At 42.6% G+C, this 14,204-nt stretch overlaps 1 protein-coding gene across 5 annotated transcripts in view; it reads right to left on the minus strand.

Moving 5' to 3' along the window:
- Positions 1–14,204, minus strand: part of adarb1b (adenosine deaminase RNA specific B1b) — a 196,974-nt gene that overhangs the window by 14,298 nt on the left and 168,472 nt on the right. For 4 of the 5 annotated variants that reach the window (XM_079517556.1, XM_079517555.1, XM_079517557.1 and 1 more), the window contains 5 exons: positions 11,685–12,619; positions 7,195–7,309; positions 4,763–4,931; positions 4,011–4,162; positions 1,989–2,157 (listed from right to left, as the gene is read on the minus strand). In XM_079517556.1, coding sequence (XP_079373682.1) covers positions 1,989–2,157; positions 4,011–4,162; positions 4,763–4,931; positions 7,195–7,309; positions 11,685–12,619 — 1,540 coding nt within the window. The remainder of the gene's footprint in view (positions 1–1,988; positions 2,158–4,010; positions 4,163–4,762; positions 4,932–7,194; positions 7,310–11,684; positions 12,620–14,204) is intronic. The other variant, XM_079517554.1, reaches the window with a different exon arrangement.

Consider the following 14,204-nt stretch of genomic DNA (forward strand, 5'->3'; position numbering starts at 1 on the left):
TAGGGACAGAATGCCATACCATGAGATATTGGCATGCACTGGTATGCTGCAGTCAGCTAAGTGCTGTGGATCAAAGCTAATATCTCAGAGAATATCACAACTTCGACTGTATTATTGCGATAAATATTTTCGATAAAGCTGTGGTATATATTAATACCACAGCTTAATCGAAAATATTTATTCACAAGCAAAAAATAAAAATAAAAAGAACATTACAGGTGTCGGCAGCCGTTACTAGGTCACATATAAAGTAATCAACATGGATGCGTCCCCCCCCCCCCCCCACCTTCTTTTCCCTTTTTACCTCCATTATGATGAATTCCTGTTCTGTTCTTTGTCTATATAGAAGTGTCTATTTGTACGTCTCTAAATGTTTTGATGAATTGAACATGGTGGACCCTGTTGTAAACAAGTGTAATGCTTAATTGGGTCGTCCACTCACAGTTAACAGCCTTTGTATTGAGTTTGTGCTTGAAATGTACTGTAATTCTGCAAACTGTTAATACAATTTTCAATCAATCAATCAATCAGAATGCCTTTCAGCCAATAGCAATGTCAGGTCGAAGCCAAATGTGGTTTTTCATGTTACCACAATTTTGGACACCTTTTTTAACGCATCTCAGTATGACAATGTTATGCTTTTTCAGCCCCATGCATAGTGGCATACATAGTATGGACAATATTCTCACTCAGATGTCATCTATTCTTGCTCTGACATAAATACATTAAGCTTTAGGGTCTAGCTAGAGGTAGGAGCAAAGACCAAATGATTTAACTGAAAATAGAAAAATACTTTCTGTATTCCTCAAGTTAAATAAATGCCAAGGAATTTGTCTTGGCAGTACTAATGCAGACATATTGACACCTCACGGAGTTTCAGTACAGATACACAAAAGACCAATGAGAGATTTACATGCGATTCAAAGGTAAAGCAGAAGACAAACGATAGACAGAGGACTATAAATACAACTCTAGGAATATATAGTGAACATTAAGTCACTGTGTGTTCCGGGGGTGGATTCTGCCCATGCTAGCAGAAGAAGAACAAGAAGAAGAAGAAGAAAGGGGGAGGCAGAGGACAGGAACAACGAAGAGTTATGGCGTGTTTTTTATCGTTCATCAGGGCGAGTGGCTGTGTTGCCTTGAACGTGGACACAAACTAAAGATCCTGGGAGGTGCTCCGGCTGTAAAAATGCCAGAAGGACTAAGGACCCATCAATTCAGCTGTTCAGTGACACGGCCTGAATAAAATACGGACTTGAGTTGACATGGAGATTAATATCGCAAGGATATATATTGCGATGTGTTGCAGCATGAATGAAGCAAAAAACCCAGACGGAGATAGGTAAACAATGTCTAAATGTGAATTTGATTCCAGTGTTTGTAACGTGTTGGTGACGCTTTTTGTTTTGAGAAATGTTACATGTAGGTGTCATTTTGTGAGCACCTGCAAACCAATTTGGAGTTAGCATAATCTGACTTCAATATCTACAAATAAGCTTGAAAAACCAAAACAAAGAAACAAATGAAATGCATACGATCTGGTCATCCCAGTTTAGTAAGAGGTTCAAAGTAACCGATTCTACTCTATGACTCCGAGACATGGACACTTTCAAAGACATTAGAGAAACGGCTGGATGGCTGAATATTGTAACCGCGAGGTATCAACGATTTAGTAATGAGCTGCTAACGGTTTTGATCAATCTGAGAAAGGATTCCAGAGAAAAATGGGTTTTAAGATTGCAGTTATAACCTCGCTGCTAGTATATTATCACTTCTGACGAAAGCGAATGGGACCAGCGTTGGCACGGAAATGGCTACTGAACAACTTCTGGTTCACCGGTGTGAATCACGGGGCCTTCAAAATAAAAGGCCCCATGCATTCTGTTGGCAAGGCAGGGAGTCGTCTTCGGCAAAGAGAGCCATTGGGTCATAAAAAGTGGTAAAAGTCATCTTTGGCTGTAAATGAGTTAATGGAATTACTGTACCTTGCAATCTTGTCACTGCAGGACATTGTGAGTAGCCTCTCTCCCTGCAGCACTCCGTCCCAGGTCTGGATGGTGTTGCTGGACCGGACAGGAATGGTCCCCTCACCAGACTCGATCTTGGTCCGCAGTTGACCTCGTGCTTTCCGGTTGGGGTGCCTGTCCCCTTGGTCTGTGTGTGGTGACAAGGAAACAATGGGCTCTATGCACACAGAATAACTATTCCTACTATTCCCTACTTCCTTCACAGGTGTTACTAATTAAGGCTCTGTTCCATTTAGGCCTTCCAATGATAGAAACTTAGCAGGTGCGTAATGCGTGCGTATAGTTGGTGGCGGTGCTGCTACCCCTCCCCTCCGCACGTCCCCAACCAGGCCAGAAGGTTGAAACTATATCAATTATAGTACAAATTATATGCGTGAATGAACGGTGACGTCATCGTTTCTCAAAAGCTCCGTTTTACATGACTACACAGATCCACTGAAACGGATATTTTGGACAATCTTCACTTAGTTAAAAAAATCACACCCGTGTGAACTGAGTGGTGTAAGGTCTTATATAGCCTGTCTGACGTAATGAAATCATGTCTGACGTAATGAAATCACACCCGGGTGAACAGGGTGAACATAGCAACCATGCTCATTTTTTGAGCACAGACTAACAAAGCCAGTTGTAGGAGTGGTTTACACCACTCCTACAACTGTGGCTGAAAACTAGTGGATGAAAACGCTGTTTGCGTGTGACTGAAAGGCCCCTAAACGCACAAAATGTGCGTTTAGAAAAAAAAGATTCAAGGACCCCCATAACTCTGAGAGTGTACAAATGGAACCAAATGGACCCATCTCAGAATTACAGACCGGGGAAATTTGGAACCCAAATTGGTGTAGCATAGTGTTTCCTGTGAGCCAACACGCACAATAGCAGTACCCTGACTCTGTATGACCAGAATGGAACAGAGAAGGAAGTAGGGAAGGTGCCCACGTTCTTTCCAAAATGGTGTGTGTGCATAGAGCCCATTGTTGCAGCCGACTGAGTGCAACTATGGCAAAACACGCTAGACTCAAACCACAGTCTTCAAAAGCAAAGTACTGTATGAGCGATGCATTTATCAGTGTATTATCAATATATTTCCCCCGTCTCCCCGCTATCTGTCCGCTGGCTAATTGAATGTGGCTGTTTAGTACGGAGTGTGTCATGTACAATGGAAAACAATGTGACAGACTAAAGAGGCTGGTTAATCACACAGACAGGGGAGGGAGAGGAGGGGGAGGAAGACTGATGGAGATGAAAAGCAGAGACACAAAAAAACACACCAATTACCAGAGCCTTGTTTAAACGTGTTTACCATGTGCATTTGGATGTTGGGGGGAATTCTAATTAAATGAAGCCAAGCATGAGAGGAAAATAAAAGTTAATTGAATAAAATAACCAGGTGTTGATACAGAGCTCGCAAAGAGTGTGAGAATCAATTAAAAATATGTCAGCCGTGCCAAGATGAGGAGATGGCGGGGAGGGGGGGGGGCTGGAATAATACGGCTGTGCATAAAAACAACGTTAAAACTATCTGTGGCTTTATAATGTCACAACCCGATTGGGTGAACAAAGTACACAGTTGATTCTTCAGTGTTGACTTAACTCTGTGTCCATGTTTGCCTTCTTAACCACTATGTCGTTGTGAGACAAAAGGGAAAGTAGCCATTCTACAGCACAAGCCACACATTTTGCAGATCTGCTATTTCTAAAATGTCCCAAAACAGGGACGCCAGGGTTAAGTGTGGTAAAATGTACTGTATTCATGCAAAAGTAAAGCAAACTAAAGATATGCTAACAATGCTTAGTGGTACACATCATGACTAAAAAGCATGGGCTTTCGTGGATGTTCACTTCAAATTTGTCTCGTTTTGTCTCGTTCATGTACATGACTATCCTGTACTTTCCACAACATGCTGTGTGTGTGTGTGTGTGTGTGTGTGTGTGTGTGTGTGTGCGTGCGTGCACGACCGTGCGTGAACGACCGTGCTGTACCTTCCACACCTGCCTCGTGTGGGGAGAATATCCTGGCGTCTCCGCAGGGCGAGGTGCTGATGTAGAGATGGAACTGAACGTTGTCCTTTAACCTGTAGCCTCGCTTGTCACACCGCACAAATATGGACTTCTGATGCTCTTCTTTGTTGTTGCTACGGCCAGAATGGAGGGACAGTGTCAAATGAATGAATGAGGACATGTGCATGCATGTAATAATAAAATAAATAATAATAATAATAATAATAATAATAATAATAATCATACTTTATATTTTTGGAAATCACAAAGTGCTACGGGATTTAAAAACAAATGGCACAAACATAACAAAAATGTACATTTAAAGTAAATGTTATCAGGGTGGTCTCATTTAAAGTCTGTCACGCCTTTTTGTATTTGTAATGTTATATTCTTCAATCTATACTTCAAAAGGTGGGTTATCGTTATCGTTCATTCATAGTATCGGGTGGATACCTCAGTATGTCCAACATGGCTACTTCAAATATAAATATATTATATAAGCAAAAATATTTTTGTAATATATGCCATTCATTTCCCCCAAAAAAAGGTAAAATATGGAGTTATGAGGTTTGAGACAGCAACAATATGCTAGATATAGTTTTCTCCTTTTTTAAGCAACATGTAGTTGGATGAAGGGCATACTATGATCCAGAAATCAGGAAAAGGGGATAGTGAAGCCAAAAAAGTTGCCTTATCCACCCACCCACCTACCCGCACGCTGACCGTACACTGACCTGAGGAAAAACTCCAGCTGGGTGTAGAGGTATCTGATGAGCGAGCGTCTGGCGATGATCTCGGCGTGGCAGTCGTTGAGCGCCAAGCCGCGGTCACTCATGTATTCACCGTTGATGCACTTGGTTCCCGTGGAGACACAGATGACCTGCGCTTCCTTCACGTCTGTGCCTGAGGGGGCAAACACACACGCATCAATGAATGAATAAACGCATACAAATGGTGACTCCTGGGCGCTTTACGCTGTATATTTCAAGTGCAATATGCTGTTATACTGTATAGGCTTCTCATGCGCGTGCACACACACACGCACACACACAACACACACACCCCAATGAATGAATAAACGCATATTGTATATAATATAATATAACAACGTGGTGATTTCTGGGCCCTTAGTTGGCAAGACTCTACATAATATGAAGTGTCCTGACAACTAAGAACTTTTACAAATATCGACTTTGTTCAGACGTTAATCTAAACGAACTGTAATTGCAACGACAATAACTAATCAAATTCTCAGACATCCACTGTGAAAAGGTTTGTTGCGTATTTCTCACAGTATTACAGTAGTTAGCACAGCTGTATATTATTATGCACTGCAATACACATCTGTTCTGCTCTTACAGTCTGTGATTGATGCATTTCATTTAACACTCACTTTTACAGAATGTCCGTGCTCTCTGACAAAAGTAATTAATTCTGTACATGTATGTCAACGAGACTAAATCCCTAACAGAATTGAGTTCGTAGATGAACTGAGTTTGTAGATGAAGAATCCCACACAGAGGCCCCTTTTCCACCAAAATAACTTTGGTTCTAGACAGGGCCGGATTAACACCTCTGAGGGCCCCTGGGCACTGAAGCTCGAAGGGCCCCCCCCCTTCGCGCGCGCAAAATTTTTGCTGTTTTGGAGCCGTTTTGGGGCAGTTTTATGCCGTTATATTGGCCTATTTCCGGTCGCCTACCCCCCCAGAGTGACAGCCAATCTAGCGCATTGTTGCTGCTTTACACACAATTGCACTTTTTAGCTGCCCTTCTCACCAACAATAAAACACTAATCTTTTTAGACACCATTTATTTCATTCGGATTAGCAGAGAAATTTTCTGTGGAGCTAAAAAAAAAAAAAAATAAATAAATCTAAACTTTTTTTTTTTTTTTTTTTTTTGGGGCCCCTGGTGCCCAAGGGCCCCTGGGCACGTGCCCAAAGTGCCCTATGGTAGATCCGGCCCTGGTTCTAGAACTGTTTCGGTAATAGATTCTTGGAACCTTGGCGCTGTCATGGAACCGGGCCATTTTGGCTCCAGTTCCGAACCAACTTTTAAGGTTCTGAACCAATTCATGTTCAGTGGAAACACTCTGCACTGGTTTAATATTAGGCGGGAAAAAATAACTGAACCGGTTCAACCCCGGTGGAAAAGGGGCCGGAGAGACTCCATTTAATGCAATGTGTAGCACTGCTGTGTAAAAAAACAACATAACAAGCTTTAGATGAATTTCAAATAACACGCAAGGTATAACGTGAACCAGAGTTTGTGAATGTGCCATCGTGTAATTGTTATAGAGGTCGTAGCTAGGTGTTATGAATGCATTTGAATCGGGGATTTAAATAAAGTGTAACAGAATCTGGGAGGTTTTTGAAGTTACTAATGCCGGTTGACAAGTGGGCCGTGCATTTCAAGAGGTTTCTCTTCCCTGTAAGCTTATCATGCAGGGCCTTAAGGCACCCTGGTGTGTCGTTTAGAACCTATAAAAACCTAGTGCGGTGGTGCTGGGATGCAGTGGCGTGCCAGTACAGTAGTTCATCTCAGCAGAAGATAACTTACTGTTCATGACGGCAGAACGTGCAAGACAAATTAAATTATACACTACAGCAAATTGTGTTTTTTTTTCCCCTTGTGATTTTTTTTGTTTTTGTGCTGCACCGATAGCGGCAGTATTGAGTTCACAAGTTCCCTCCTCCTACCATGATCTGGTCTCTCTCAAGCAGAAACTATGAACTGGAAGCAGCGGGACAAAAATCTGTTGTAGTCTTGTTAGCTTGTGTTTACATTTACGCTGTGGCACAGCTAAAATACCAGTCTCGCGTTGATCCCGCCTCTATGGGCCGCATATGGCCGCATATCGCTCTGATCAGATTTTGTTCGGAGTACATTGTCCCTGCCCGAGAGAGACCAGATGGGAGCAGGAGGAGGAACTCACTGCTGCCACCAGCTGGTATTTATCCTCAATACAGAGCACAGTTAATTTTCTAAGTTTCAGATTAACCTGACTGCTACTAACCTGTGGAAGTGTTTTGTTGTACCGCTCTTATGATGATTACAATACAATAAACAGCACCTCAGTTATACAACATCAGAAAACGGAGGGGGAAAAAATAATAAAGAACAGCAGGCTTTTCCTCCACTTCATGGGGTGACTGTCAATGTCTACCTGTAGTCATGACAACCCCGGCCAGGACTTTCCGCCGAGCGTGGGGGGAGGTGAAGTTGTCTGTCAGTTCGCTGAACTTATCCACCACCAGACGAGAGACGGCGTCCGCGAGGACCTGAAAAATACAAACAACACACACACACACACACACACACACACACACACACACACACACACACACACACACACACACACACACACACACACACACACACACACACACACACACACACACACACACACACACACACACACACACACACACACACACACACACACTTGTGTCAGCAGTGGTGGAGAAAAGTACTCAATTGTTTTACTTAAGTAAAAGTATCAATACTGTAATATATAAATTCTTTGTAAAAGTAAGTCTGAAATAAGAAATGTCCCATTTCAAGTTTTCAAATGTAGAACACTCTTTTGAAAATAGCAGATCTACAATCTCACAATCGGTCGCATCGCAATGCATTGTGAGCCGAAATGTATATAGGGCTTAGCCTTAAGTGGCTACAGTATGTCTTGTAATAATAATTAAAATCTATAAACTAACTAGTAACTAAAGTTATTATTGTAGTGGAGTAAAATCACAATATTTGTCTCTGAGATGTAGTGGAGTTGAAGTAAAAGTACTGGAAATTGGAAATACTCAAGTAATGTACAAATACCTCAACATTTTACTTAAGTACAGTACTTAAGTAAATGTACTTAGTTACTTTACACCTCTGTGTGTCAGTTTACAAACAGCGTGCGTTATTATCCACTCCTAGAGCACTGTGTACCTGTCATGTGCTTCCACATCCAGCCCCAAAATAGAGACAGCGTGTTAAAGAAATGATAGTCAAACTGGGTGAACCCCCCCCCCCCAAGGCACAAGCAGCCTTCAAGGTAGATCTGGCCTTTCAAGCAAGCCTGATTTGTTTTGACATAACGACACCAATGACTCCTCCTCGCGTCTCACAGTGAACGGAAAACGGAAGCAGCGGTGCGCGAGTACGCAAGAGCGCTCCGTCTTCAACGAGACCCTTCTGCATGACACTTCAAAGACTATCCGGCGTGCAGCTATAGAGCCCCGGGTGAACTTTGCACGTCTCTCCTTCTTGGACAGCTGCCTCCCTCCCCGTCGGCAGCTTTTTATCCACTGCTAATATGGTGGAAAATGACGACAACCGAGAGGAGAGACGACGGCTGAATGGCCACAAATTAAAGAGATTAGTCCAATATTACTTCCCTGCTACTTCAGAGTCACCCACTCGTAGCCGGTTCATTTGGCTTCCCAGTAGCCAAGGTTGTCTACGGTATAGAGATGGATGTGGGAATTGCTGTACTCCAACCCCCACCATTGCTGTACTCTTGGGGCGCAAACATTAAATTAAATAATACAAAATAACACTAAACCCTACTATGTCAGGCACAGCCCTTCGTAGTGCTGTTCGCAAAGACACAAAGTGTTTGTACATGAGGATAATAATGATTTTCTTTTGGATGTTAAAGCATCTATGGATTGGCAATAGGGTTTTACAATCATTAAGGGTGCAGCATATTGAATACTTTCAATTCATTCAAAGAAGAAAAACACCCAAATGGATGTTCTAGTTTTTCTTCTTCATCACCCCTCACTCTGTGACAGCAGTGTTATATTTCTATCGTTTTTCCATTAGTCTCTTGCCAGATGGAGCCGGGCTGCACATAAATTAAATAAATATCAACCGACAGAGAATTAATAGAGCAATTAGTGGGGGTGCTATCATCCACACATGGTGCTCGTTGAATGAATCAGATGACAAGCAGAGAGGGAGAGTAAAGAAAGAAAAGGAAGGGAGAATAAAACAGGCTTTTGGGAGGGAACCGTTGACAGGGTGTCTTGGTGATTACCTTTGCTGGCTGCATTATCTCTCTTCACACAGTGGCATGTTTCTGACAGTCACCTCTACTGGGGCGTTAAAAGGCACAAACCTGCCCTTATTCCCCAGCCACATGAGTCTGACTTGAATGACCTCCAATTTTAATGAAAATCTGCAGCAGTGGACTTTTGACAGCCAGCATAATTTTGGACCTTTCTGGAACCTCAAGGAAAGGTCCAGGACAGTGAACAGAAATATTCTAACTAACACTGTTATAGTTTATAGTTTATAGCGATAAACACGGGGTATGAATGCCATCTCTGTCTGGTCCAATGTTTAGCTTACAGTAACAAACTTTAAATCGGTGAAATCCTGTCACACTTGCTTTGTATAAAGATGGTGCCATATTTTTGTACTTTTTCTGTTTTGTATGTATCTATGGAGTTAACATTATTAGTCCAATAGACCCCTGTGTGTGGTTATAATATGCAAATATGTCCTCCCGAAGTTCCCGGTGTATTTTTGGTTTCTTCCTGAAAGCTGAAAGGCTCTGAGTCAAAAGGCCCAATCGAAATACACCACGTTAGTGACACACTAAAATCAGCCCCTCCCCTTATTATCATACAACAGCAGCTGTGGGCGCGGCTTCAGTTCAGGTGGGTGGTACTAAGGTGAAAACCAGGTATACTTGCACTGATGGGTGTGGCCACATAAAAATCATCATTTTAACACTTTGTGTACACTTTTTTGATCACATTTTAATCATAATACCTGACGATTATGTTTTAGGGGGGGGGGCTCTTTGGAGGATCACGGTATCCCGTCTTTAAGGCCAAGTCAGATTTGGCAACTATGTAAGGTCGCCTTCACACCAGAAAGCTTTACTGCGATTAAAACGAATCCTGCTGCACATTGTCGGAAAGTGCACTTCATTTGGCAGGTGTGAAGCCTCATTCGAATCCTAATGCGCATCAAACCGAAGTATTAGGTGTGAATGCGACCTAAGTCGACAAAAGGTCTTGAAGGTTGTCGAATATGTTTCAGTTTGTTGCTGACAAGCCCAAGAGGATAATTAATGCTCACCGTCGGACTCAATGGGCTCCAGTCGGCCAATCTCTCATCAGGCTGAAAATCGTGTAAATTCTTGCCAAGAGGAAGACAAGCTAAATACTAGTACTAATGACACCCACTGTACATTACATTATAAGCGGTTGAAGATGGACGGATGGATGGATCTTTAGAGCAAGGTGACAAGAAGTGTAAATAGATTGTTTAAGCATATAATCCCTTCTATTTTGCTATCTATCTTTACCTGTAAGTGATTTAAACTTCTGTCTAGGCTCTGATATTCATTTTCAATTACTGTTCCATGCCCAGTAATGACTGACTTATGAATGTTCCAGTGAGGGTTTTCATGAGGGCACAATTTGGAAAATGAAAGTTAAGTAAAAGCAAAATGATGACATACAGAAGAATTCAGGATGAAAACATGAAATATCAATAACGGAAAACATTACTCTCAATGATTTCATGTGAGAATTTTTAAATAAAATACCAGATAAATCGTTTTGACCCTTTAGACTTTTTAACTAATCAACTTTAACGGCATTGTTTGACAAAGCACATTCAACTAGTCATGAGTTTTTTTAATGTGCTTTAAAATTCAATTATTCTAATTCGAGAAAAAAAATTGTTTTCACACTTGGTAACCTGACTCCACCAGATAGAAGACGCCATGTTTCACAACCGACCTCCATCTGGAATCACTGTAGCCCCATCGCTGAAGAAGGCGTGCCCCTTTTTATTCAAGCTACTTGGCAGGTCCCACCCACAGCGGCCACTGATTGGTCCGAGCCGCAGCCGGCTCGGTTCATCGCTACTCCGCAAGTGATCCCAGATGAAGTCTGTGTTGTGAACTTGAGAATCAATACCGCCACCATCTGGCAGAGTCAGGTTAACTTGGTGCAGGATCCTTCCAAAATAAAGGCCATGTCTTATTTTAGTACCCTGTATGTTTATTAAAACAGCAAGAGCATTTGGGATTTGAAGAATGCCACTATACATTAATAATAAACTGTGTCCCGACCTACCTCATAAGTTATACTAATACTACTACTACCAGTGTTGATTTGGACAACACATTTTTATTTAGTTTTAGTCATAGTCTTTTGAATACAATTTTATTTAGTTTTAGTCATATTTTAGTCATCTGAAATGTTTATGTTTAGTCTAGTTGAATCTGCAGTTTATTCAGTCGACAAAAAAATTATTTTGGCCGGCCTTGATGGCATCGTAATGGCTGATTTTACACTTGGTTGTAATCTGAAAAAAGCTGATCTACCAGATCTGCAATTTTCAGAACATAAATTATTTCTACTGGATCTCTTCTCCACTAGTCCCTCCCTATCAATTTAGTCTAGTTTTTTATTTGTTGACGAAATTGTCAATATAATTTAGTCATAGTTTTAGTCATTAATGCTTAGTTTTTATAACATTTTTATTCAGTTTTCGTCACTGAAAAAAGGTAATCGAAAAACATTTTTCATCATAGCTTTAGTCGACAAAAACAACTCTGATACATTACTACTACTGTACTACTACTACTACTACTACTACTACTACTACCAAGTATTGCTTAAGGTTTGTTACCTGTGGTAGGTGAAGCTGCAGTCCCTCGCTGGGTATGGGTTGGCGGGAAGGCGTCTGGTCCAGCTGCATGTTGAAGAGTGCCGACAGGGCAGCCTGAGCCGCCCGGGCCTTGGCCAGCTTCTTGTTGCGACCCGAGCCTTCAAATGTCTGTGAGTCCACTGACACTGACATCACAAAATTCTTGGCGTGGCTCTCGCCACTCTCCGACACAAAGTCGTACTTGAGGCCCGGCCGGAGCTCGTTAAGGATCATGACGGGGTTCTTGCCGCTGGAGGGTGAGCCGAAGGAGGGCGGAGGGGGCAATGGGGCCTGGGCCAGGTTACTGCCGGGGGGCACGGGGAGGGGGTACTCGCCTAGCGAATTTAAGGAGCCGCTACCGTTGGAGCCCAGGTAGAAAGAGTCCTCCGTCGCCACAGCGGGCGTCTCAAAGCCGTTGAAAAGCATGTCCGGGAAGTCGGCCTGATCGGACGTGAAGTCCGTGTTGACGGTCAGCGTTCGGCCCATAGCCAGGTGTGCCTCCGAGGCGTTGGGGAACTGGACGAAGGAGCGCAGGGCCTTCTCGGCCGCGTTCAGCTTGGCCTTCTTCTTGGTGGGGCCGGTGCCCTCGAACAACTGCCCGTTGACCTCCACCGTCATGACGAAGACCGGCGCGTGGACCGGTCCCGTCTGAGACAGCAGCTTGTACTGGAGCCCTGGCTTGATCTCGTTCAGCTGCATCAGTGCGTTTTTGGGCAGGACCGGCCCGGGTGTTTTCTTACGCTTCTTAGCGCGGAATTTGGCGTGCGCGTGGCCATTGTTGCCCTCCTCCAGGGGGCGTTTGCGACTACCGCCGCCGCCACTGCCGTTGGGGAGCTGCTCGGCCACAGCGCCCCCCGCCTCTTTGGAGGACACGTTGTCCAGGTTTCGGTTTTCCTTAACGTCGGCGCTGCTCGAACCTGCGGTGCCCAGAAAGAGTAACTTACAACGCCTTCGTCGCAGGATCTTGTAAATGCAAAATTTATAGATTCCCTTATCACTCTTTGGAACTGAACCAGTGATTTGTGTTCCTTTTTATCACTGTGAGAGAAGCTAAACCTTTTGTTTGATCACACGCATCAAACTATTCAAAGCAAATGAAATGGCAGGGATCGTGGGCTCCGTCTTGCGCCACCCTTATCCCTTATCCCTAAACTTATTTGCCATTTTTTACTATTTTGAAAATAATTTTAAAATAGTTCAACTAGCCGATCTACATCTACATGTTGTGAGCTTGTAGATCAGCTATTTGAACTATTTTAAAAGGTTCTTTAAAATTGTAAAAAATGGCAAATAAGTTTAGGGATAAGGGTTAAGGGGTGGCGCAAGATATAGCCCTGTGTCTCTTAAGAATGGCGAAAACACCTACTTATCTAAAAAAAGAAATGGTTGGCTCTGAGAAGTTAACCTCATTCAAAATATTGAATGGAATATATCTACTGAACAGGATGGTAAATACTGTAACTTACATTCATGTTAACTGAATATAGACAGCATTATGTGACGACAAATACATCTAAGAATCAGGCACTCCATATGAAGAATTTCATTCCAAAACAATATATGTTAAAAAAATATAATTATTACAGATTAGGTTTATCATTCAATTTCCATTCATTTCTCTTACAGAATAAATAATAAACAAAATACTATAATAAAAAAATATATATATTAAATTGACTAATTGAATAATTTCCTTTAAAAGGCAGTGTATTATAATGTAATATATTGTCTTGCCATCAGTAATTAGCAGTTTCACTTCATAAAAGGTGGATATTTCATTTTGAAGTGAACCTCTTCATATGATATTAATGATAGAAGCATGTGTCATGCAGGGTTGTTCTGTTTTCTAAGGGTTAGAGGAGAAAGTTGAAAGGTTTGGAGAACGCACGCACGCACGCACGCACGCACGCACGCACGCACGCACGCACGCACGCAAGAATCCTCCTCCTTGTTAATTTGGCATTCTTATTTTCTATGGATTTTCTGCGAACTCGTCTCAATGGCCTAAGAGAGCAATGTGCTAGATTTAAAGCATCTATGGAATCCCCAGTATATTCTCGGGAACACATATCACCAGGTCCAGTTACCAAAGTGGACGGAATGTTGGCAAAAATTTTCATTTATAACATCCTTCAGCAAAGGCTTGATAGGTTACTCCTTGCGGTACTCGGGAGAGAGAGAAGCCGCAGCAGTGTGCATGAGTGGGGCTCGTAGTTTTTTGGGGACAGAGGGAGTGCAGGGAGGAGTGCAAGGAGGGACGGAGGTGCTGAGGACCAGGCAAAACAGGAGAATAACATCATAGACATGAAGGCACTTCACCCAGTGCAGGATCCTAAGGTTCAACCGACCAGTGACTGGGATGCAAGGTTCAAACGTGCTCTTAAACGCATTTAGAGACTATTGTTTTGAGAAGAATAAAATCAGTTTATTCCCCACCCCCCCACCCCCCGTGGAGCTCATATCAGACAACGTAATCTTTTAGTTTTTCAAAATGCATAAACA

Source organism: Electrona antarctica (genome assembly GCF_951216825.1).
Source record: "Electrona antarctica genome assembly, chromosome: 13".
NCBI lineage: Eukaryota > Metazoa > Chordata > Actinopteri > Myctophiformes > Myctophidae > Electrona > Electrona antarctica.